The 26640-nt window shown below is 39.5% G+C and overlaps 1 protein-coding gene across 13 annotated transcripts; it reads right to left on the bottom strand.

The window, feature by feature from the left end:
- Positions 1–6838: 6838 nt before the first annotated feature.
- On the bottom strand, positions 6839–22482 carry LOC149195452 (uncharacterized). Of its 13 annotated transcripts, none has more exons than XR_016254602.1 (14): positions 21935–22482; positions 21280–21758; positions 20995–21150; positions 20253–20889; positions 19917–20106; positions 18957–19758; positions 18262–18793; positions 17912–18175; positions 17292–17794; positions 16949–17205; positions 16063–16857; positions 15770–15912; positions 15395–15684; positions 6839–7007 (listed from the first exon to the last, which is right to left on the bottom strand). XR_016254602.1 is itself a non-coding variant. In XM_089405289.1 (13 exons), the coding sequence occupies exons 10-13, from the start codon at positions 15443–15445 to the stop codon at positions 6941–6943; spliced, it is 543 nt and encodes a 180-aa protein (XP_089261415.1). In that variant the 5' UTR covers positions 15446–15684; positions 15770–15912; positions 16063–16857; positions 16949–17205; positions 17292–17794; positions 17912–18175; positions 18262–18793; positions 18957–19758; positions 19917–20106; positions 20253–20755; the 3' UTR covers positions 6839–6940. The 13 variants fall into 13 exon arrangements, 2 of the variants coding, with proteins under 2 accessions (XP_089261415.1, XP_089261416.1); XR_016254595.1 differs by lacking the exon at positions 6839–7007 and having other exon boundaries at positions 15302–15684; positions 18957–19181; positions 19268–19758; XR_016254596.1 differs by lacking the exon at positions 6839–7007 and having other exon boundaries at positions 15302–15684; positions 18957–19181; positions 19525–19758.
- Between the last annotated feature and the right edge of the window lie 4158 nt (positions 22483–26640).

Below are 26640 nucleotides of genomic sequence, written 5' to 3'. Positions count from 1 at the left end.
ATAAAAATATTTTACACTAATGTACAATTTGGTCATATGGTTGGATTCTTTTAAATACAACATCAATAGAATTCTTACCTAAAATTGCTCAACAACTTGCATAAATTTTGGTGGGCATTAACCATGGTAAATCCACATATTGACATTCTTAAGTTAAATTATGCTAAAAAAAAAATTGCATAAATAATGGTGGGCAATAACTATGGGTAAATATGCTTCTTTACCTGAACGTAATAATAACTCAAATAGCTCTTGCACTATTTTAGTCATTTACGCTTCTTGGTTGTGCTAGTTTAACATTGTGAGAACCATTACATTATTTTCATTATTTAATTATTTTTCCATATAAATAATGGAATTTAATATTATATATGATTTCATTATTAATACTTGTTCTTATACCAAAGTATAACATTGTGTCATATCATACACTTTTAGCTATATAAGCACTTATATATTATATCATTAATGTAAGCCCAGATTAATTATTGCTTCGAATTGGTATCTCTATCATACATGCATGTAATATAATAATTACCCTATTCTAGTGGTATGTTATATAACACAATATTTACCTAATCTTAGTATTAATATTAGGATTTTTATTAAAATCACAAATCATTAGAAACTTACTACTATTAACTCAGTTTATGTTATGCGAACCACCCTACCATTTACATGACATAATGTAGTCTAAGCCTACTATGCTGAGAAGATTGAATGTATTCTTTTGATTAAGTCTTATAGGAATATTTGAAATTGATAGGTGAATTATATAATCAAGAACCTATAAATACATAAATTGTTCCTTTGGAAGTATATTAGTGTGTGAATGACTTTACTTGGTTGAATGCATCATATATTAATTGTACCATGAGATGAATATTGATTGTGATTGTCCTGCTTCTTGTTTTGTTGTTTCTTAATACATAAATAATTGTGGGTTGCAATGATCACCAGATATAGTCCTTTAGTTTATAATGAAATCCATGGTAAAGATACCTTGGGAAATTCTAACCTGCCCACTAGAAAGTAAATCAATTTGGATATTCACTTACTAAAGAGTCATTATTTCTTGGAATAACCCATATTCAGATTCCAAGTCAAACTAAAATGGTAGACAACTATGACGTTGACCAATGTGAGCTTAGATTGGAGGGATTGCGTACCTACTATTAATTTCCTTGAGAAATGGCCAACAAGAATGAAGAAAATGGGGAGCAAACTTTTGATGAAAAAAAAAAAAAGGGACTTGCATTATAAACATAGTATGAAGGATGATCATAACAAGGACAATTGTTGGACATTACATCTCAAGCTCATGTTCGAAGGAACTATACTAGAAAGACATTCTTGAATATTCAAGAGGTTAAAGGAATGAAAATGAGAAGCATTAGATTTTATGACAATGTTTCATGAGGGCCTAATAGAACTAATTAGGTAAAAATAATAATAATAAATAAATAATTTTGTTGAGAAAATTACTTAATCCAAAAGATGAAAATGATTTTGTTGATTGATTTTAATTCATTAGTGAAAATTTGCTTAATTTAAAAGTCAGAGATACCTGTTACCAGAAGGTTAGCAAGAGTTTCAGGAAAGGTTCCTAGGATATGTGTCGTCGCTTTTCCTTTATGCTGTAAGGACTTCGGGACGAAGTCCATTGTTAAGAGGGGATGTATGTAGTGCCCACTCTAGTTTCCTGACCCTGATACGACATTATCTTAGATACTCTATTCTTCGAGGACCTCAGATTGAGAATCTGGACCCATGACACTATTATTAGCGATTGAGATATTCATGGTTATGATGTTTATGAATGCTTTCCATTGATATTATGGTAGCATGAATGGTTATGTATCTTATCTATCAGTATTCTGATGATTGCAATATTAACAGTTAAGTTGGTCTCTATCTGAAATTATGATGAGGGTAGTAAAGAATATGTATGCGCTCTACTAAAAGCATAATGAGGATAAATTTTATGGATAGGTATATTTCTACGATGTTACAATGTGATAACTTAATGAATATGTATGTTTCCATTAATGATTATTGATAATAGCCATGAGGGATGTGTCCCCTATGTTACCCACTTCCTTTAGTTCAGACTTACAATGGACAATGATGTGAATGACCAGGAATTGTTAATGATGCTATGATGATAATTGACTAACATTGAGAAACCGTGTTACTGATGATTATTGAGTATGGCAGGAAACCATCAGAGGCACTCGCATATGACATGTCGATGACACCTGGTTTGATGAAAATTTATATTACTTTATCTTTGAAAGTCTAAGTTGATCTTGGAATCTGCCATATATGTTTAACTATATTTTGATGATATATTAATGGTTGCAGGCACAGATTAGTTGCTTGACCGAATGACTCACATATGGGTGATGGGGTTGTACAAGTGGATGGAACTACATGGGAGGGGTGGGACAGAGTGTCCCTGATCTCACCCACTAGCACTCCCGCCGTGACTTGGGCTGGAAGGGTTGAAACACCTTCGCCTTGAAGATCACGATGCCATGAGGGCAGGTTCCAAAGTTGGTTCGCTCATGAGGACTTTACCGGGGGGCGCGCATCAAGGCGGATTCCTTGATCCCCAACACCATTAGTCTCACTATAGCAGGCAACATAAGAGATGACAGTGGTCTATGACGTTGCACTATACTTTGCCCTCGTAATCACTGGATGCTTGAAGGGCAAGTGGTGTGGCACCCTTGGAACTTCAGGGGAATTTCTTGAAGGGCACGACCAACTTGGCACCCTTGGCATCACAAATAAACTATTAGGTGTGGCTCCCTTGGAACTTCTAGGGAAGTTCTTGAAGGGCACAACCAAACTGGCACCCTTGACATCACAAATAAGCTATTAGGTGTGGCACCCTTGGAACTTCTAGGGAAGTTCTTGAAGGGCACAACCAAACTTGGCATCCTTGGAATCATTAAAAATAAATAATAATAAATAAATATAAGCAAGGAATGAAAACTAGGTAAATTTACATCAAGGGTAAATGATGATTATAAACCAATGTAATTAAATCAAAAATAAAACTTGGAATAAGGAGGATCATAGGAAGAATTAAAATAAAATACCTTAAAAACTCTACCCTTCCCATTTTGGAAAATACTAGGAAAATTATGTGGTTTAATTAGGAAAAAGGGGAAAGACAAACATAATAGTAAGGATAAAGATTAATCCTAAACTAATTTAAACCTAATTAAGAAAAGGGGAAGGTGAACTAAAATGAGAATAATAAATTAAATTTAGAGAAATGTAGAGAAGCTTCATGTGTCAACAACCAAAATAAGAATATCCATCTAGGAGATAACCTGAGTTAAATTAGGGAGTAGATTGGGGATAAAATCTTGACTCATTAATTGACTTCAAGTAATGAACACAAATTAAGGAATAAAAGGGGGGAATAAAGAGACAACTAGGAGAAGAAATAGGAATCTTGTTGAGGTGAGGAAAATATTAGTTTTAAATAAAAATTTAAGTAAATAATTTGGGAGACCCTTGATGTGAGAATGACACATGGGTGGGTGAATAATCAAGCTATTGAATTATAAAAAATTAATTAATTATGCATGATATGACAAGTGTCACCTATGAGGACTCCTATAAAAGAAGGGGCAAGCCATGGAAGAGGGGACCTTTTTGGGGAACCCTATTGCTGGATGGATGAGATGTAAGAGCAGTGATTACGAAGCTATAGTGAGTTTGGTGAGGTAGAGGATTTAGAGAGGGGACTCTTGAGCCAAGGTGTGCTCTCCTCTACCAGCTAGTGTTTGTCTCCATTGTACAACCCCATTGCAGCTCGGGGGTCCGCGGGGAAGAAGAGTACCCAAGGAGTAGGCTGGGAGGTTAACCGGTGAGTTTTCGCATTCGGATCAAGTGCGTCATCATTCACTCGCGGAGGTGACCAGCTACACGGGAATATCAGCAACAGCAGAGCAAGCGGAGTCTCGCCTTCTGGTGAACGGTACATATGTATTTCATTACTATTGATCTTAGTTACAGGTATGAAAATGTTATGGTATGTTCCTGAAATGAGTGGTAGGAATGTGTGTTCTAAATAAATTTGAATCTTAATGCGTTTCTTTTTGGTTGTATGTGCTGTAAAAAAAAATAAAAAAAAAATGTATACAGTCTGGGTATGGTCCTCACACATTCATACCTTTGGAAGAGTTGCAAGAGCGGCAGAGTATCGAAACATTGATACCTTTGGAAGAGTTGCAAGTAGGTAAGCGTGTGTGTGAAGCTTAAGAGCATCAAGGGGTTTGAACCTACTAGAAAGCTTCAGAAGGTAAGTGTTAATGGTGGGGTGCTCTGCATAAGAATAACTTCCAAGTATTGAAACATACATTGGCCTCTTTGGAAGAGGTGTGTAGAAAAATGTGTGAAGCTAAAGACCATCAACGATTTGGAGGCTGTCACAAAACTTCAGAAATTAATTATTATGGGTTCTCCATAACTCTAACTTCTGTCTCGGGGTTGGGGTCAAATATCAGCGTGAACATTTCCGGATTCAAAAAAATTCAGATGGTCTTGAGATCAACTCTCGGCACGAACATTTCCCACGCCATCAAACAAGTATGCCCAAAACGCATACGCAAGTGCAAAACTCCGCTGCTCTCAAGGTCAACTTTCGACATGAGCATTTCCCATGCCGTTAGCAAGTATTCGCAAAACTCAGTTGGTCTCGAGGTCGACTCTTGGCATGAACATTTCCTGTGTCTTCAGCAAATATGCCAAGTCACTTCCACTCAACCCGATCTCTTTACATGTGTCATATTTTAAGTGGATAGAAGGACGAAAATGGAGCACATGGATTGGCTTGAACAGTGTTTGCCTAGCCAATTTCATATAGGGAACACCTTCGATGTAATAATGTAACAAACAAAATTACCATCACAAACCCAAGATGATGTTATTCCCGTGACCCCATCAACTATGGAAATTGGAAATTGGACTAAAGAAAGAACCTAATAAGTGTGAATAAGTGTAAATTTGGAAATTGGAATAAGGAAAGGGCTTGAGATCCCTGAGTTTAAAAGGTTTATAAAATAAAAAAATAAATAAAACATAAAAATAAAAAAATAACTTAAATCCAGCCAGAATCTGAGAATTAGCGTAAAATCTATGCTAATTTTTAACTATTTTAAATCAAAAACCATATGAAATTATGTTTTAAACAAATGATGCATCAACTATGGAAATTGGAAATTGGACTAAAGAAAGAACCTAATAAGTGTGAATTTGGAAATTGGAATAAGGAAAGGGCTTGAGATCCCTGAGTTTAAAAGGTTTATAAAATAAAACATAAAAATAAAAATAAAAAATAACTTAAATCCAGCCAGAATCTGAGAATTAGCGTAAAATCTATGCTAATTTTTAACTATTTTAAATCAAAAACCATATGAAATTATGTTTTAAACAAATGATGCATCAACTATGGAAATTGGACTAAAGAAAGAACCTAATAAGTGTGAATTTGGAAATTGGAATAAAGAAAGGGCTTGAGATCCATGAGTTTAAAAGGTTTATAAAATAAAAAATAAATAAAACATAAAAATAAAAAAATAACTTAAATCCAGCCCGAATCTGAGAATTAGCGTAAAATCTATGCTAATTTTTAACTATTTTAAATCAAAAACCATATGAAATTATGTTTTAAACAAATGATGCTTTAGAGTATCATTTTTAGAGTGTAAAATATTAAAATTAGTGTCATGCTGTTCCTAAATGAAAACAAAGACTAAAGTGCAATAATTAAATTAATAAAAAATAATAACAGTTCTAAAATAAAGTGAACATTATATTATAGTTATGTCCATTACTAAAATTTAGCCCTCGTTCAACTGCTTCCACTCATAGAATCTGATCATGTACTCATAATAACAGTTCTAAAATAAAGTGAACATTATATGATAGTTATGTCCATTACTAAAAATTTAGCCCTCGCTCAACTGCTTCCACTCATAGAATCTGATCATGTGCTTGTATATCTCATGTTTCAAAAACACAGAGTGGCCTTGCCAATAAATTTCTGGGACTGCGCCATGTATTAACTAGAAGACAGTACTGCGCTGAGAAAACACAAGAACCCGAATGGGGAACAAGATCGAAATATTTTGTAAATGAATAAAATACAATACAGGGTTGACATTATCTCAAAACTAATTGCATTTTTTTAAATATATTTTTAAAGGCGATGTAATGGCCCAGAGAAGTGTAGTAGCAAAAAATATATATTTTTTTGTTTTTTTGGAAAAGTAGAAACAGAAAAATATTTCATTTTAGAATGTGAGACGTTAAAAGATAACAAGGAAAGTTATGCAGATACGCTAGTAGCTAGCTCTTGGGATAATCTATTTAGCCAAGTATTTGTCTAAAATCCAAAAACATTTATTGTGAAGCTTCACAGAAAAAACAAAATATCTCAAGCAGATGAAGAAACAATCTGTCTCATAGACTATCTTTAACATTGTGGATGTTAAAATATATTTATTTTTTCTTTTTAATAATTTCGCTCTAATGACTCTTTTCCCCAAAAAAAAAAAAAAGAAAAAAGAAAAAAGAAAAAAGAGACAGACATACCACCACATCAATTATGTTTGTGGAAAATTTTGCTATCCATACATGAAATCCGTGACTGTCATATGTAGCATTTTGCGCTACTATACAAGAAGTAGATGAGGTTCCGTCTTATTATTCTTCTCCGCTCGTACCTGTGTAACAGGCCTTGACAGAAGAGAAACCACTTTCACCTTCAGGAGATGGCCCATCTTCATCTTCACTTTCAAGGAAGAACTCCAAACCCTAGCAGTGGTCGCACATTTCCTCTAAGAGGGATCCATTTGCATTACTAAGACCTTCGGTGATTGCCTTGGCCATTATGTCGCAATTTTTCATTAACTGCGATTCAATTTTTCACTAATTGCGATTCAGCTTGGTCCAGCCTATCCTTGTTGACGGCAGCTACATCAAACCTGCCAATAGTAAAAACTAGCATTAGGAATATTTTTTTTAAAGTCCTGTTTGTAATCAGAGTTTTCGAAATTTATTTACGCCGGGCTCTACCTTCAACACAAATCAACGAACCGGCTTCTTTGTTCTAAAGATTTATTTGATTGTATAGAAGGCCCGGTTCTACACATAGTCATAACTCACAACCTTTTATCTAAAGGGAATCATTTGGCACACCACCCATGGCATATAATTTGTTTGTAAACACATAAAAAAGGCTATGGTTTTATGGGTTGCTCTGGTTATAGCTACACATAAAAACATGAACTCTCTGAATATCTATGGTGACGACTCAAAGGTATTGATAGACGGTATCATGGGGACTCACAGGTTGCTTTTCACATACACCATCACGTATATAAGTATATATATAGGGAAGGTAAGACAACGGCTGATAGCCTCTCCAAGGCCGGCCTGAGCTGCGATTCTGGTAAAATACAATATAGGTATTTGGTTGGAAACAGGATCCTGGAGGAGGGTTGGCTCTCCCTGCCCTGAACGTCTCGTCTCCCCTCTATATAGTGTAAAATTTTCTGTTTCCCACCCCGGTTTTCAGTTTCACCTTATTTCTCCCATATAGTTAAATGCCCATTCCCATAGCCATACATTTAACAGACTGAAAAAATAAATATTGCTGAAAACACAAATTCTGGAAATTTTTCAGAGTGCTGGAAATTGCAGAAATAAAAAATCAGCAATTAAAACAGCCATAAAAACACATTTAAACTCAGTGATTTTTGGTCAACTTGACCCTGGAAAAACCCCCTACAACTCTTGGGGAAAACCAGTTTGAGAGCTCTTCTTTATTTCTGGAAAATGCCTTTTACAGAGAAAATATTTTCAGCAAAAAATCAGCAAAACAGAAATTTTCCAGCAAGCAAAACTTATCTGTTTTCAGCCCAAACGATAATCTGAAAACTGCTGGAAGAGCTGTACGGACCGTACGGATGTACGGACTGTACGGACGTACGGATGTACGGACCGTACGGAATGTACGGACTGTACGGACGGCCGTACGGACTTGTACGGACAGCCCTCGGGAAAAGTGCAGAAAATCGCCTCCTCGATATTCGTGCTGAAAAATAATTTTTCCACTATTTTGCTCACAAAAACTGCCTTTTTCTGCTTGTTCTTTATGCTGTTCAGATTTGCTGAAATGCTGCCTTGGTGTGTGTGCCAAACTGCTGCCTCTTTCTCCTCCTTGTCCAGAAATCTCCCTTGCTCTCTTGCTCTCCTTCTCCCAATCTGCTCATGAAAGAATGAATGATCTTTTTCCCCCTTTTCCTCCCTTAACCCAACCCTAAATGATTTTTGGGTGATCCCTAAATCCAATGGCTGAAATAGATTTAGATCAATGGCTGAGATTAAATGCTCATTTAAATCTCACTTTCTATTTTTTAATTCACCCCACTTTAATAAAGACCCACTTAGTCATTTATTTCCAAAGTCACTTTTCCTTTCTAATTTTTCATTGACTTTATAAAGTCACTTTAAAATTAGACTTAGTAACTTTATCACTTAAAGTCACTTTCAAATTAGATTTAACTTTATAAAAATTATAAAGTTACTTTAGGAGAAAAATTAAATTCTTTTGGACACTTTTCCCTAGGCCAAAGATCAAAGCCTTAGGGAACCACCTGTCCTCCGGTACCAAATTTCAACACTCCCTCTTACCGAGGAAGGTGTTCCTCACCACACCCATCTTGTCTCTGAAGTAGACATGCTTGCCCCGTGGTAAGGCTTTGGTAAGAATATCTGCAACCTGCTCATCAGTGGAAATATACTCAAGCTTTACAGCTCCCTTCTGAACATGGTCTCTGATGAAATGATATCTGATCCCGATATGCTTTGACCTGTCATGAAATACTGGATTCTCCGTGAGTTTAATGCAACTCTGATTATCACAGTAAATCACTGAAGGTCTCAACGGCTGACCAAATAAGCCAAACAACATCTTGCGAAGCCAGATGGCCTCACAACTAGCTAGACTGGCTGCCATATACTCTGCTTCCGCTGAACTCAGTGCTACTGACTGCTGCTTCCGGCTGAACCATGACACTACTGCTGAACCCAACCCAAAACAACACCCTGAAGTGCTCTTCCTATCAGAAGCACAACCTGCCCAATCAGAATCAGTGTATCCTGCCAATCTCACTCCATCTCCCTGCCTGTAGTCCAGACCATAATCCACTGTCCCCTGCAAGTACCGCAAAATGTGTTTTGCAGCCACCCAGTGAACCTTCCTAGGCTCACACATAAACTGACTCATCGTGTTGACTGCAAAACAGATATCTGGTCTGGTGTTGACCAAATACATCAAGGAACCAATCAGCTGCCTGTACAATGTGGGATCCACCAACTCGGAATCCGAAGCATGAAGCTTCTTCCAGTTGGTGATCATCGGTGTCGACATGGGTCTACAATCCTCCATGTGGAATCTGCTAAGGATGTCCACAATATACTTCCCCTGCCCCAGGAAGAAATGCCCCTCCTCCTGCCACACCTCCAAACCCAAAAAGTAATGCATCAAGCCGATGTCCTTCATCTCAAACTCCGCTGCAAGATCTCTCTTGCAGTGCTCTATGAGTCTCTCTGCACCTGTAATGATCAAGTCATCCACATACAGCACCAGAATGAGAGGCTCCTCACCAATCACAATAAAGTAAAGGTTCGGATCTGCCTCACTCTTTGTGAAACCCATCCCCTACAAGTATGCATCTATCCTGGAGTACCAAGCTCTGGGAGCTTGCTTCAGGCCATAAAGGGCCTTCTTCAATCTGCACACATGGGACTCCTTCCCATGCACCTCAAAGCCCTGTGGCTGCTCAATGTACACCTCCTCCTGTATGAAGCCATTGAGAAATGCGGTCTTCACATCCATCTGGTGGATCTTCCAACCCATCTCTGCTGCTATCGATATAATGGAGCGGATCGAAGTATATCGAGCCACGGGAGCGAAGGTCTCCTCATAATCAACTCCCTCTACCTGGGAGAACCCTCTAGCCACAAACCTTGCTTTGAATTTCTCAATGCTGCCATCTGCAGCATGCTTTACCTTGTAAAGCCATCTGGAAGTAACCACGGATTTGCCCTCAGGCCTCGGCACCACCTCCCAAACATCATTCTTCATGATAGAAGAATACTCCTCCTGCATGGCCTCTCTCCAGACCTGCTGGCTAGCTGCCTCCTCATAGCTAGAAGGCTCAGAGTCAAGGATGCTGGTAACCATCGCCATATAGCTACAAAATCTCTCAGGTGGTCTACTCTCTCTGACCGGCCTCTTCGGCTCAGCAACAGATGTGGCATCTCTCAAGGTGTCCTGAAGCCACTTGGGCTTCCTCTTCCCTGAGCATGCTTCTCCCATAGGAGAATGAAACTCCTCCTCCTCATCCCCATCAGTAGCCTGAACTCCTGACTGTCTGTCTGCTGTCCTCCTGCCTGCACCTGAACCTGTAGAAGCTGAGGTACCGTGTGAACTGTCCATCAGTGGACTCCCTAGTGAACTGCTCTGTGAACTGCTCTGCATGCTGCCCGGAGCACCACCCCTCTGGCTCGGCGAGCCACTGCTCACTGATGGACCTGACATCCTCATAGATGTACCTCCGGATCCTCCTGATCCCTGCCCACTGGATCCCTGCGACTGACTCAACTGCTGCTGAGGGTCTGGCTGATCCAGATACTCTAACTCCCGTGACCTCCTAAAGGCCCTGTCCTCCTCGAACTTCACATCCCGTCTGACAACAACTTTCCTCTGTGCAGGAATGTAAATCCGAAAGGCTTTTGAGGTCTCACTGTAGCCCACAAAGATACCCTTCTCTGCGGTGGGCTCTAGTTTGGTCCTCTCCTCCTTGGGTATATAGGAGTATGTAATGCATCCAAAGATATGAAGATGACCAAGATCAGGCTTCTTCCCAAAGAAAGCCTCCTCCGGAGTCATGTGCCCCAAGGCACGATGCGGACTCCTGTTCTGCAAGTAAACAGCTGTGTTGCAGGCCTCTGCCCACAAGAACAATGGCAATCCCTGATCATATAACATGGCTTTGGCAGCCCCTATGATGGATCTGTTCTTCCTCTCCGCAACCCCGTTCTGCTGGGGGTTGTAAGGAACAGTGAACTCCCTCCTAATGCCTGCCTCTGCACAATAGTCAACAAACTCTCCAAGGGTGTACTCTCCTCCATTGTCCGACCTCAGGGACTTGATCTTTCGACCTGTCTGAGTCTCCACAAGAGCTCTGAACTCCTGAAACCGCTTGAAGACCTCACTCTTGGTCTTCAAGAAATAAATCCAGGTCCTCCTGGAGTGATCATCAATGAATAAGACATAGTACTCATATCCACTCAAGGAAACATGAGACATCCGACCGCTCACATCGGAATGAATCAAATCAAGTATCCCCGTCGCTCTGCTGTCACTGCTGGGAAAAGGGGATTTGGCAAACTTGCCCATCGCACAACCTCTGCAAGTATCATGGTGATCAGTACTGAAATCTGGCACACCTGTAGTGATCTCCCGCAATGTCCTCAAGGCTCCATGAGACATGTGCCCCATCCTGCGGTGCCAAATCTCGCATAGCTCAGAACTGCTAGCTCTGCTGTCGGTACTACAGCTCAATGCCAAAGGGGGCTGGAATGCAAACTTGTACACCTTTGCATGGCGTACACCTATCACTCTAGCTGAATCAGCTGGAGAGCCCCTGGGATACATCAACACCTGTCCTTCCCTGAACAGTACCTCATATCCTCTGTCCTCCAACGCTGAGACGGATATGAGGTTCTTCCTCATCCCTGGCACATAAAGAACCTCTGACACCTTCAAGGGAGGTTTGGACTCCCTCTGAAATGTCACTGTCCCCACCCCGACTGCTCTAACAACTCTGTCATCACCGAGTACTACCTCAATATCAGTGCCACTCTCTGAAAGCTCTGAGAAGTACTCCCGGACTCCTGTCATGTGACGTGAAGCCCCACTGTCCACATACCAGATACCTGTAGATGCTCCGCTAATCGAGGGAAAAGCATGCTCCCTCTGAACCCGTGTGGCAGGTGATCCTGCACTAGAGGACTCACATGTAGTGAACGCAAACTCCCGGTCAAAACGACCTGCAAAGTCCTCAATCTCAGCTGACGCTGCCACATCCTGGGTCTTCCCCTTCTTCTTCTTCTTCTCCGGACACACAACTGCATAGTGTCCCATCTTCTGACAATTCCAACACTTCACTTTGGAATAGTCCTTTTGTGAGTTACCCTGTTTACCTTTACCTTTGCCTTTGCCTCCACCACCGCTTGTGGAAGCCTGCTTCTTCCCTTTGCCTTTCTTGCCTCCTGCCATCAGTGCTACGTCCTCATCCTGCTCAACTGGCTTGGCTGCCCCAAGCTGTCCTTTCCTGATCTCTGTCTGTATACAATCATCCCAAAACCTCTCCCATGTGGGAAGGGTCTCACGTGCACAAACCCCATCAGCAAAGTTCAACCATGAACGGGGGAGGCCATTCACTGCAATACGCACCAACTCAGTGGATGGAATGGCCTCTCCAATCGCTGCCAACTCATCTCTCACATTGGTAATCTTTGTGAGATATCCAGCTGCACTATCATTCCCCATCTTAATGTTCTTCAGCTTCTCCTTCAGGACCATCTTCCGGTTCTCATTGGTACTCTGGTAGAGATTGGACAATGCTGTCCACATCTCATGGGCATTGCTCTTTCCTCTCACATGAGGAATGCAATGGTCTTTGATTCCGTCTAGAATCAGCCTCTTACCCTTGTTGTTCTTTCTATTATAAGCTGCCAACTGAGTAGCATCAGTAGGCACAACAACAGGGTGCTGTGTTGTATGCACCATGATATCCCAGACTTCTGCCTCCTCAAAGATACTCTGCATTCTCTCCTTCCAAACGCTGTAATTTGTATGCCCATCCAACCTATCCTCCACCCTCAGTCCCAATGACATCTTGCTGTCCTAAAACTGAAAAATAGCACTGCTGTGGTAAAGATAAAACTGCTGTTTATGAAAAATCAGCTTGCTGGAATTTTCTGAGTGAAAAAATCAGCAGCTGTATTTTTTTTTCTTTTGCTGTCCCAAACTGCCCTTCAGCACTCAAGCTCTGATACCATGTAAAATTTTCTGTTTCCCACCCCGGTTTTCAGTTTCACCTTATTTCTCCCATATAGTTAAATGCCCATTCCCATAGCCATACATTTAACAGACTGAAAAAATAAATATTGCTGAAAACACAAATTCTGGAAATTTTTCAGAGTGCTGGAAATTGCAGAAATAAAAAATCAGCAATTAAAACAGCCATAAAAACACATTTAAACTCAGTGATTTTTGGTCAACTTGACCTTGGAAAAACCCCCTACAACTCTTGGGGAAAACCAGTTTGAGAGCTCTTCTTTATTTCTGGAAAATGCCTTTTACAGAGAAAATATTTTCAGCAAAAAATCAGCAAAACAGAAATTTTCCAGCAAGCAAAACTTATCTGTTTTCAGCCCAAACGACAATCTGAAAACTGCTGGAAGAGCTGTACGGACCGTACGGATGTACGGACTGTACGGACGTACGGATGTACGGACCGTACGGACTGTACGGACGGCCGTACGGACTTGTACGGACAGCCCTCGGGAAAAGTGCAGAAAATCGCCTCCTCGATATTCGTGCTGAAAAATAATTTTTTCCACTATTTTGCTCACAAAAACTGCCTTTTTCTGCTTGTTCTTTATGCTGTTCAGATTTGCTGAAATGCTGCCTTGGTGTGTGTGCCAAACTGCTGCCTCTTTCTCCTCCTTGTCCAGAAATCTCCCTTGCTCTCTTGCTCTCCTTCTCCCAATCTGCTCATGAAAGAATGAATGATCTTTTTCCCCCTTTTCCTCCCTTAACCCAACCCTAAATGACTTTTGGGTGATCCCTAAATCCAATGGCTGAAATAGATTTAGATCAATGGCTGAGATTAAATGCTCATTTAAATCTCACTTTCTATTTTTTAATTCACCCCACTTTAATAAAGACCCACTTAGTCATTTATTTCCAAAGTCACTTTTCCTTTCTAATTTTTCATTGACTTTATAAAGTCACTTTAAAATTAGACTTAGTAACTTTATCACTTAAAGTCACTTTCAAATTAGATTTAACTTTATAAAAATTATAAAGTTACTTTAGGAGAAAAATTAAATTCTTTTGGACACTTTTCCCTAGGCCAAAGATCAAAGCCTTAGGGAACCACCTGTCCTCCGGTACCAAATTTCAACATATAGCTACATTTTTTCTGATGGTTTCTTATCTTTTAGTATTTAAAATAAGCTGCAATTCTGTTTCCATAGTGCTCAGATTATGCTTGACTTTGTGCTAATTTCGGACAATATCTTAGTTTTTTGGTTAGATAGTTTGGTTTATTAGTTTTTTGTTAGATAGTTTGGTTTATTTATTGATATTATTCTGGAACTTTCTTATCCAGCACATTGTTTGACTGGATGGATGAAGCTTTGTGCTAATTTCAGATAACATCTTAGTTTTTTGGTTAGATAGTCTGGTTTATTTATTGATATTACTCTGGAACTTTCTTATCCAGCACATTATTTGACTGGATGGATGAAGCTATGAACCACTTGTACTGTTTTTATTTTATAATAGAAGCAGCGTTTTTTTTTTTCTGAAAAATATAATTGGTTTCTAAACACCACTATTGTTATTGTTAACATTAAAGTATCCACCACTCACAAGGAAAATTTGGATTGATAAATTTGAGTACAGCATTTGATGGAGGATGCAACTATAATTGTTGTTGCTACACACTTCATCTTTCTCCACAACCCAGGCTTCTGATTTAACTGCAGAGTATATCTGGCCAATCTAAACAGCTTGTCTAAAACAAATAGGCACTCAATTCGGTTGGCAGAAACAGTTTGAAATCTCTCCAGAACATCCGCCACCGCAAGAAGACCTGCAACAGCCCAGTTTGCCTCTTTTATACTCTTCAGCAAACTGTGAATGACACTTGTCCGCTTATCTTTTTCTTCAGGATGACCAGAGATGACATCTTTCTGAAAACCATAATAGATGAATTTATATTAAATATTTCACATAGAAGTTGGACATGATCCAGCAATGAATTTCATGTTAGGACAAAAAATTAATCAATTGAGAGGTTTAATACCGACAACCCAATCGTCGACAGCTCCGTCTGACAGGAAATTATTTAGCCTACGGAAGCTTCTGGAAGTGGACCAACTGAACTTTGGCTGGGACCACTTTTTACCCTCCTATTAGGAAATGAGAAATGAAAAGTCGTTTTGTTAATAGAAGATAATATGATTCAGAAATCCGAGGAGGGATACCAAATAAAAACCAATCTACCTTGTTGAATTTGAAAAGCTGATAAAGTTCCACTCCCCAAAGCTCAGACATCCATATTTTCTTGCTCAACTGCTGCAGCGGATGTTGTTTGCGTGTTCTTTATAAGGCTGGCAGAGACCCCTGGGTCCTGATCATGTATTGCTTTTTCTCCTCCTAAATCCTTCATCATTACCTTTATGCATCGCTGTACTCTATCTTTCCTAATTGGTCGGAAAATCGACCGGAAAATCTCTCCTCTGAAAGCTGCAACCATTTCGCACCCCTCGTCCATGAAGGCAAAGGATACGTACCTGTAGTCTTCAGGCTTAGGTTGAACAGAATGTAATTTCCAATTGATAATAATAATCTTTGTAAAAAAAATTAGTGAAGTAAAACCTGCACATAATAGTATGGCCAATCTGAATAATGTGAATGCGGTCCCTGAACTGCTCCATTGCATTCCGTATGGAACATATAACCTCCTTATCATTCCCGCTATACCAGCATAGCAATTTTCCTTGAAACAATAGTTTTTTCACCTACTTGGAAAGAACGAGCAAAATAAAGATTATATTTGAAAATCAATTACCTGTCATCTATCCATTATTATTTTCCCTTTATTTTATATTTATATTATTATTATCATTGTTAAAAATATATTATAATGGAAAAACAAGAAAATTATTTACCTGAATTGACACACTTTCTAAGTGGTTGGAAAGAAACTCTGAAGTCGACATCTTCCTTAGTTGTTCCCATTCTTCTTTTCTGGATTCTTCAATTTTTTCAGACATGGTAGGAAAAACTTTTACTCCTCATCTCACTTGATATGATGCACTTTGTAGATGGTTAAAAAGAACCCTAAACGACTATCCCTTATCTAGAAGGGATATAGAATGTCTATACAAGCTGATTCTCCCGTTTGGTTCTACAATCCAATTTATAGTTGGATACCATTATTCAGATACATCACTTTCTCCCCATCGACACTGGTTCTCAAAAAAGAACTCAACTACTCTTGTTATTACCATCCATGAATTTTAGAGAACAAACCAAGGAACTTCTCTTGAAAACTGCTCATATACATCAAATACATCACATTCCTTTCTCGTCAAGGAATGGATATAATTTCAAGATCAAGTTTCTCTTTCTCGTCAAGGTACATTGCCTTCAAAAATGGAAGGCGAATGTCATAGGAGGAGTTGGGAGGCCTCATTTCTAAAAGAATAGTTTTTTCTTTCAATTTGTCAACTCCACAAGTAATTTTCCGTTCGGAGATTTCGGTTAGATTTGCAATTTGAAAAAGATAGTTCCTGCAAACCAATTACTAGGTCACCGAATTCAGGGAGATTTTTCAATTTTGAAAAGTTGACCAATCTTAGTATTCTCAAATGTCCAAGTTGTTGAAGATCCTTGTAAAAGATTTGAAATACATGAAAATGTGAACTTCCATCAAATTCCATGTGTCTAAAACTGGAAGGCATCTGCAAGTTATGTGCTTGATACGTTACAATCATATGAAACCATTAAAAGTAGTAAAACATTGAAAAATGAAAAGGAAATAGAATCACTTGCCCTAGATAGCTTGAAGTCATTGGGTTCATAACTGAGGTACCTCAATTGCTTTAACTTTGACACACCATGAAACAGAAGCTGGGGAACTTTCGCTTCAAAAAATACCAACTCCTTTCAGTGCACTTGCCCTCCACCTTTGGAAATTTCCCAAGTTCAAGAACTCGCAATGATTTATGCATTAAGTCGAGCGTTTCTGCAGATATTTCCAATGCATCCTTATTATCACTTAACTAGAGGGCTTTTATCCGATGAGCATTCTGCATGTCATTATAGAGTATAGTTAAATTAAAATAAAAACAAACACTATATAAACAAGCATGTATATCGTTCATAGATTTGTTACCTTCACTTGGAGGAACTCCTTAAGTTTGCTTGCACTGGTGAATGTTTTTCTCACTTTCTTTCCTTTTTTTCTCTTTCTTTGAAATTTGGCAAGCGTATGTTAAGATGGCATCGTGTACACATCAAGCGCCATTTGTTGTTCTAGTGACAAGTGCTCTGCTTTCTAACATTTCCAGTTTATCTTTTCCCACAATATCTTCCACACTGTCCCAAGCCCATCCTTTGAAAAATGAACAGAGGTCTAAAAATGGATCTTTACAATCAGGGGGAGAGCATCGTAGGCAAAGGCGTAGCGCATCTCCTCAAAGGCCTCACTCGGCCATTTATCTTTTCTGAAGCACCAGTGTAGAATAAGCTTCCTGCTCATTTTTTGCGCGACCTATAAATGGTGCTGTTAATGTTAACATGAGGGGAATTCTGCCACGTGTGTATGATGTCATTGGAAAAGATTTGAAATAGATGAAAATGTGAACCAAATTCCATGTGTCTCAAACTGGAAGGCATCTGCAAGTTATGTGCTTGATACGTTACAATCATTTGAAACAATTAAAAGTAGTAAAACATTTACTCACGTAGAATCAATTTTCTTAGTAAAAGTGAATGGGAAATAGAATCACTTGCCTTAGATAGCTTGAAGTCATTGGGTTCATAACTGAGGTACCTCAATTGCTTTAACTTTGACACATCATAAAACGGAAGCTGGGGAACTTTCGCTTCAAAAAATACCAACTCCTTAAATGTTTCACTGCATTTGCCCTCCACCTTGGCCAATTTCCCAAGTTGAAGAACTCTCAATGATTTATGCATCAAGTTGAGCGTTTCTGCAGATATTTCCAATGCATCCTTATTATCACTTAACCAGATGCCTATTATCTGATGAGCATTCTGCATGCCATTATAGAGTATAGTTAAATTAAAATAAAAACAAACACTGTATAAACAAACATGTATATCGTTCATAGATTTGTTACCTCCTCTTGGAGGAACTCCTGAAATTTGTTTGCATTGGTGTCTTTCTCACTTTCTTTCCTTTTGACTCTTTCTTTGACATTTGGCGAGCCAGTGTTAAGATGACATCGTGTACACTTTGAAACACCATTTGTGGTTCTAGTGACAAGTGCTCTGCTTTGGTTCCAGTGACAAGTGCTCTGCTTTCTAACATTTCCAGTTTATCTTTTCCCACAATATCTTCCACACTATCCCAAGCCTATCATTTGAAAAATGAACAGAGGTTTAAAAATGGATCTTTACAATCAGGGAAAGAGCATCGTAGGCAAAGGTGTAGCGCATCTCCTCAAAGGCCTCGCTCAGCGATTTATCTTTCTTAAGCACCAGTGTAGAATAAGCTTCCTTCTTATTTTTTGTGCGACCTATGAATGGTGTTGTTAATGTTAACATGAGGGGAATTCCGCCACATGTCCGGATGATGTCATTGGGAAAGATTTGAATTACATGAAAATGTGAACTTCCATCAAATTCCATTGTCCCAAACTAGAAGGCAATCTGCAAGTTATGTGCTTGATACGTTACAATCATATGAAACCATTAAAAGTAGGAAGATATTTACTTACGTAGAATCAATTTTCTCAGCAAAAATGAATGGGAAATAGAATCACTTGTCTTAGATAGCTTGAAGGCGAAGGAATTGGGTTCATAATTGAGGTACCTCAATTGCTTTAACTTTGACCCATCATGAAACTGAAGCTGGGGAAATTTCGCTTCAAAAAATACCAAACTCCTTAAATGTTTCACTGCACTTGCCCTCCACCTTTGCCAATTTCCCAAGTTGAAGAACTCTCAATGAATTATGCATTAAGTCGAGCGTTTTTGCAAATATTTCCAATGCATCCTTATTATCACTTAACCAGATGCCTTTTATCTAATGAGCATTCTGCATGCCATTATAAAGTATAGTTAAATTAAAATAAAAACAAACACTGTATAAACAAACATGTATATCGTTCATATATTTGTTACCTCCTCTGGGAGGAACTACTTAAGTTTATTTGCATTGGTGAATGTCTTTCTCACTTTCTTTCCTTTTGACTCTTTCTTTGACATTTGGCGAGCGAGTGTTAAGATGACATCGTGTACACTTGAAACGCCATTTGTGGTTCCAGTAACAAGTGCTGTGCTTTCTAACATTTCTAGTTTATCTTTTCCCATAATATCTTCCACACTATCCCAAGCCTATCCTTTGAAAAATGAACAGAGGTCTAAAAATGGATCTTTACAATCAGGGGAAGAGCATCGTAGGCCAAGGCATAGCACTCAGCCATTTATCTTTCTGAAGCACCAGTGTCGAATAAGCTTCCTCCTTATTTTTTGCGCGACGTATGAATGGTGTTGTTAATGTTAACATGAAGGGAATTCCGCCACATGTCTGTACGATGTCATTGGAAAAGATTTGAATTTACATGAAAATGTGAACTTCCATCAAATTCCATGTGTCTCAAACTGGAAGGCATCTGCAAGTTATGTGCCTTGATACGTTACAATCATATGAAACCATTAAAAGTAGTAAAACATTTACTTACGTAGAATCAATTTTCTCAGGAAAAGTGAACAGGAAATAGAATCACTTGTATTAGATAGCTTGAAGTCATTGGGTTCATAACTAAGGTACCTCAATTGCTTTTAACTTTGACACATCATGAAACGAAAGCTAGGGAACTTTCGCTTCAAAAAAATACCAATTCCTTAAATGTTTCACTGCACTTGTCCTCCACCTTTGCCAATTTCCCAAGTTGAAGAACTCTCAATGATTTATGCAATAAGTCGAGCGTTAACCAGATGTCTTTTATCTGATGAGCATTCTGCATGCCATTATAGAGTATAATTAAATTAAAATAAAAACAAACACTGTATAAACAAACATGTATATCATTCATAGATTTAATTAAATTAAAATAAAAACAAACACTGTATAAACAAACATGTATATCATTCATAGATTTGTTACCTCCTCTTGGAGGAAGTCCTTAAGTTTGCTTGCAATGTTGAATGTCTTGGAGGAAGTCCTTAAGTTTGCTTGCAATGTTGAATGTCTTTCTCACTTTCTTTCCTTTTGACTCTTTCTTTGACATTTGACGAGCGAGTGTTAAAATGACATCGTGTACACTTGAAACGCCATTTGTCGTTATAGTGACAAGTGCTCTTCCTTTTAACATTTCCAGTTTATCCTTTCCCACAATTTCTTCCGCACTGTCCCCAGCCCATCCTTTGAAACAGAGGTCTAAAAATGGACCTTTACAATGAGGGGGGAGAGCATCGTAGGCAAAGGCGTAGCGCATCTCCTCAAAGGCCTCACTCGGCCAGTTATGCTTCTGAAGCACCAGTGTAGAATAAGCGCCTTCAACTATCAATGTTGTTGCATCTTGGATTACATCCTCCATTCCTCTGGGGCTTTCTTTGAATCTTTTAACAACAGATGCAACATAGCTCATTTCTTTTATAAGAGCCTAACACTTTTCTTTGTTGGTGGAAAGATCGTCAAATCTTTCCAAATTATATGCAACTACCAGAAGTCCTGCTGTAACAACGCTTACCTGCTCTATATCCTTTAGGAATGTGGTAACAGGTCCAGCTATAACATCTTTCTGAACACCAAAAAAATAAAAAATAAAAAAAATTGGGCTTTAATATAATTATACTCGACTTTCAGTTTTAGTAGCAAGTGATGAACGAGGACTAATTATACACACCAATTTAGAAGCAAAATCTAATGCCGATGACAGTAACTCCTTAAAGTTCTTCAAGTCGGTTCCCCATGACAATATGACATTTAATTTCTTGAAGCATGGAACATCAGGCCAAGGGAAATTGCTGGGATTCGATGCTTTTTTATTTCGAAGCATTTCCTAAGAAAAAACACGAAATGAATTATATATTTCAAATCCGATATCACAGTAATTATAATACTATCGAGTAATATAATTCACAATCTAATTATAATATAATTCTGATGGATATGAAAGATTGTGATGTACCTCCTCTCTCAGTTTCAAAAGCTCAGATATGTGCTCCATAAGGTTATCGAGATTGACATCCACTTTTTTCCCGTGGATTTCCTCAATATCTTTATGTAATATGGTGTTAATGACATCTGATTTAGTTGCACCTCTAGAAGAGGAAGAGGTCGGATCTTCATCACACCAGGGGGCTTCTGAAACGTTAAGATTGACATCGACGTCGTCTCCCTCATATTTCATTGAAACATTAGAAGATCCCGAGGATGAAGCTTCATTGCAATGGGGGGCTCCTAGTACATTGAGATTGACATTCACGTTTTTTCCCTCAGATTTCCGCAGAAGATTCAGAGATTCGGAGACTGGAGATTTATCGCACTGATGGGTTCCCGAAACATTGAGATTGACATCAACATGATCTATCTCATATTTCATTGAAACAACATTAGAAGATCCAGGGATTGGAGCTTCAGTGCGCTTGGGAGCTCCTGGAAGAGTTTCTGCACAATCACAATCGCCATCAGCATCAGTATTATAATTTGCAGAACCATGCGCTGATGGCCTCAAATTGTAGCAGCAGAAAGGCCTTCTGTGACATGACTACATTATTCTTAAAAAAAATATTCATAAACATAAACAAAAACATTCAATCTGTTGCACTATCAAAACATTGTACCTATTGTATTATCAATTGCAGAAGGCCAGCTCCGACTACCTGCTGAAGTGGGATCTCGTCCCTATTCATCCAATGAAGCTGAAGAAGAGCAGGAGAAGCGAATGCAACAAGAGCGTTTGGCTGCCATTTCTCCTCTTGAACACACAAAAATGAATGATGGTAGAACCAGACTCTTGCTCTTGGCTTGCTTATGAAAAATGATAAACAACAAATGGAATGTTTAGGCCAAAGGCATTCTTTTAAGGGACGGATCCCCACCGACCTTAATCCTCTGTCGTAGGCCGCTCACAGTTAGCCAGCTATTCATTGTGCAGGCCCTCGTCTCCCAGGTAGGGTATGGCTGGATGATGCGCCGGTCTGGGGTTTCAAACCCGGTTCTTCAATTTCGGAGGAATCGATATATTCAGGAGCATGGAAGTATTCAATGCAGGACGGGCAGTAAGCTTCAACACGCAAAGGAAAAGAAAACGCCCTCGGATGTCTATTCAGGTGGTGGATATCAAAGACCTCAATGGCCCTAATCAGCGGTTCAAGGAATAAGGAATCAGGATGGCTTACCAGGTATGTATATATATCCATCGAAGGGTTATTAAATTAAGGGTTAAATTTGACGGGTAACCCTACTCATTCTTAAATTAAATTTAGGGGTAACCCTACTCATTCCTAAATTAGATTTAGGGTTAAATTTGACAGGTAACCCTATTTACCAGTAAATTATTTCACTTTTTCAGAAGGGTTTTATTTTGAAACTGCTTTTCACAAAATTTTTAGATTTTTAATATTTGCTTTTATCACTGTTAATATTCTTCATTTAAAAACATAATCAATAAAAAATTCTCAATAAACATAGTGATGGTAGATATCGATGGATTCATAAACCTTCAAGATTAGGATAAAAGGAAGTGAATAAATTGTATTTTTCCCACTCACACATAAACGTAGTAGAATGTCTTCTCTATCTTTTTTAGGGAGGGATGATTTTACAAGATAAAATAAAATAATTATATTTATGTCTAATTAATGATCATAAAGTAGGTCAAAAGGACTCTTGAGCACAATGATGTCCATAAAATAAGGGAGAACCAAATAGTCTCCTATAAAAAATACAATGAATGAATATAAAAGGTACAATGCAGGAATATAAAAGATACAATGTATGGAATGCTTTCACGAAGAGGATCACATCTATCTTTGCTAACATCCAACATTGATTGAAGAGCATTGAAAAAAATTCCACAAAGTTTGTTGCCCTGATGAAGGGTTAATAGGAGGTGCGGACTGTCCACTAACTCGTTGTTGGGGGTAGTTTGTGCAGTCGTTGTTTGGGGGAGTTTGTGCACTGTTGAGCTCTGGAGGACCTAGTCCATCTCCTAGGGACGGATTTGAGACGGTTTAGTTGTTGAGGTCTCGTGTGGCGAGGACGAATTTGAAACGGTTTAGCTGCTCAGGTCTCGTGTAGAGGGGTGAGGTCCCACGGATCCTCACTGGTCTAGATAAGATAAGATAAGATAATTATATTTATGTCCAACTAACGACCACAAAGTAGGTCAAAGGGACTGTTGAGTACAATGATGTCCATAAAATGCGGGAGAACCAAACAGTGTCCTATAAAAAATACAATGCATGAATATAAAATGTACAATGCAAGAACATAAAAGATACAATGCCCTAACGAAGAGTATCAGACCCATCTCTCCTAACATCCGACACTGATTAAAGAGCAATGGAAAAAATTCCACAAAGTTTGTTGATCTGATGAAGGGTTAGTGGGAGGTACAGATTGTCCACTAACTTGTTGTCTAGGGGAGTTTGTGCACTGCTGAGGTCTAGAGGACCTAGTCTGTCTCCCAGGGACGGATCTGAAACGATTTAGCTTCTGGGGTCTTGTGTGGTGGGGTGAGGTCCCACGGATCCTCATTCGTCTAGAGTCTGGATATGAAACAGTATCAATCATTCTCTTTGTGCCCCTATCTGAAGGTAGTACCCTGAAAAGTGTTGTGTCCCTCTGTGTGGGGTCTGGTCTAATGGGAGGCTGAAGAATATGTGCTCAGAACCTAAGAGCCTCTTGCATATATAGGGCCAAACATCTCTGATCGAGATACCTGAAAAAGTCGGTGAGGGTCTGAGAGTCTCTGAACAAGCAATGGAACCTTCCTCTGATCTCGTAGTAGATAGGGCATCCAAAAATGAAGTGCACCTCGGTCTCTACTTCCTATAAATGACATACCTGACAGATTTTGTCTGGCCTATCAATCTGGTGGTCCGTCTCTACTCGAAGTCTATGAGAACCTACTCTGAACTGGCTTAGAGGAATGCGAAGAGCATGCATCCAGTGGTGAAACGTATACTGGGGTCGAATAATGAGCCCGTCTCTCAACTCCAAGAAGTGCTCAACGTAGAAGGCCATCTTTGGGTGCAACCCTCCCGGAGGATTGACCTAGGTGACCTAGAAGAACTGCATGTAGATGTCCTCCCTAATGATCTTGTTCAACTATTGTCTAGTAGGTAGAAGGTGACCAGGAGCATCCAAGGAATATCGGAAAGGAAGGAGACAATCCAACTGAATGCCCACTGACTCTAAGAGATCTGAAACTTATGTAAACCAACATCTAGCCCAGCCCGAGGGAGTATAACGAGCAATATTCTCAGAAGATCAATATGCCAAGTAAGGGTAATAGTCCCTACTCTTTATCGAGTCTGCAAATCCCCGAACACGATGCAAGAATGAGATCAAACTGAAGACTGTCTCAAGCCGAAAGGGTTGAGCTCCAAACTCTGCAAGGATGATGTGCTAAGGTATTGTTTGTTTGCATCTCATGATGCGATGGAGAAGAAGAGTCTGGACTCTCTCATCTGAAGCCCAATCTGACTCAAGTAAAGACGGTCCCTAAATCTCTCAGCCATATAGAACAAGGGGGCGAATCAAGGTGTCCATGAGGCTCATCTTGGACAAGATGTCCTGGAAGTGATGTTGAAAGCACTATCTCTCGAGAAGGGCTAAGGATCCATATCCTTTGTTGATCTGAGGCTGAATAGTTGGTCGCAAACTGAAGCAGGGACGTGAGAATTGCACCCCCAAGTACGTATATGTGCTGGTGATCTCAACCTCCTCCCCTCTGAATAGGAAGTGAAGGTCTGGAGATTTCTTCACCCCATTGAAGATCATAACCTTAGTTTTACTTAGGTTGACCATCAACTGTCGAAGATCACAAAACAAAGCTAAGGCATCCAACTGCCTCTGTAATCCTTTTGGAGATGAGGAGAGGAGGACCATGTCGTCAACAAAGAGTAGAATAAATATCATGACCTGGTGAAGAAGGCAACCATCAGTGTCCTGGATATGCTCGTGTAGAAAAGCTTCCAACTCATCAATATAGATCCCAAATAGGGTAGGGGACAATGGACAACCACGTTTAACCCCAATAGTGCTTTCGGATGAAACCGGACATCCCATGAACCATGCGAAGATGACCAATGACGGATTCATATAGGCGCGTAATAACTATCAATAGGGTCACCGAGATGCCAATATCTCTGAGTCTCTGGAGTAAGGCTTCCCTTGGAACAGAGTCAAAAACTTTTCGAAAATCTACGAAACAACATTAGACTTTTCAAGAGTGATGTCGTGCCTCCTCAATCACGGCGCGAAGGGTGAAGATGTGGTCAATGGTCTGATGAGCTGGTTGAAAACCTGCATGTCCCCTAGCTCTGAGTTGTCTCTGCTCAAGGTCACTAGAGAGCTTCCTATGTAGAATAGTAGCATACAACTTCGAGAACGTGTGGTCCACCATGATCGTTCTGTAGTTATTAGGATTTGAGCATGAGCCTGATTTGTGGATTGGATGGATGATGTGGTGTGACCATGCCGGTGGAAAACCTTCATGGACTACATGGTTGAAGAGATCAGTCAAGTAACTAACTAAAGCATGGAAACCGTGTTTAAAGAACTCTGCTTGGTAGCCTTCCTCATCGGCTGTTTTGTTGTTGTTCATCACCCAAATGGCCTCTCTAATATCTTTGTCTGAGAATAGGTAACAAGAAGGGAGTGGGGAGGTAACATGAACTTGGCCCTGCCTCGAAATATCATAAAGGTTGGAAGTGTGAGAGAACATGGATGTAGGGTCGAGGTCAGATGGAAGAGGGGAGCGTCATGTATGCCAAAATTGTTTAGGGGAGTGGGCAAGGAGAGTAGAAAGTTCCTGTTTTCTATGAGAGATAAAGAGTCGTTTCTTGCGACGAAGGAGACGATCGTAAGAAGCTTTGATGTCAGGGTAGAAGGGTTGAGAGTGGGTGAAAGCATATCAAAGTTCTCGATGTAGAGTCTTGCATTCATCATCGTACCATTTGTTCATGGGGAAAGATCCAAATTTTCGGGAGGTGAAAGTGGGACGAGTGGAGTGAGGGAAGGATTTGAGTGTTGCTTCCCAGATGGCAGATGAAAGACGAGTGTATTTAGTGGAAGCAGAATCAAGCAAGGAGAACTCGGTTTCTGATGGGAGCATCTTGCGTAGGGTAGAGGAGAAGATGTCAGGGTGGCCTTCATCAAATTGAAAGGTGGTTCGGGGTGGGCCCCGAGGGGAAGGATGGGGTGGAAGGGGAGGGTCAAACCGGAGAGAGAAGAAAAGAAGTGCATGATCAGCAAGGGGGATCGGGGAGACCGAGAGATGGTGAATAAAAGGGAGCAAGTTCCGGCTAGCGAGGACATA

The sequence above is a fragment of the Pinus tabuliformis genome, chromosome 2_2 (genome assembly GCF_031772625.1).
Source record: "Pinus tabuliformis cultivar Carrire ecotype Pingquan chromosome 2_2, CPIR1, whole genome shotgun sequence".
In the NCBI taxonomy this organism is placed as follows: Eukaryota; Viridiplantae; Streptophyta; class Pinopsida; order Pinales; family Pinaceae; genus Pinus; species Pinus tabuliformis.
The sequence above is the reverse complement of the archived record's forward strand: the minus strand, read 5'-3'. Positions and strand labels throughout refer to the sequence as shown.

Coding starts and splice junctions, on each gene's coding strand:
- LOC149195452 (XM_089405289.1), bottom strand. CDS start 15,445: ATGTCTGAGCTTTGGGGAGTGGAACTTTATCAGCTTTTCAAATTCAAC. Junction 15,082..15,198: donor GAGCTGTCGACGATTGGGTT/GTCGGTATTAAA, acceptor TATGGTTTTCAG/AAAGATGTCATCTCTGGTCA. Junction 7,008..14,758: donor TATCAATCCAAATTTTCCTT/GTGAGTGGTGGA, acceptor TACTATTGGCAG/GTTTGATGTAGCTGCCGTCA.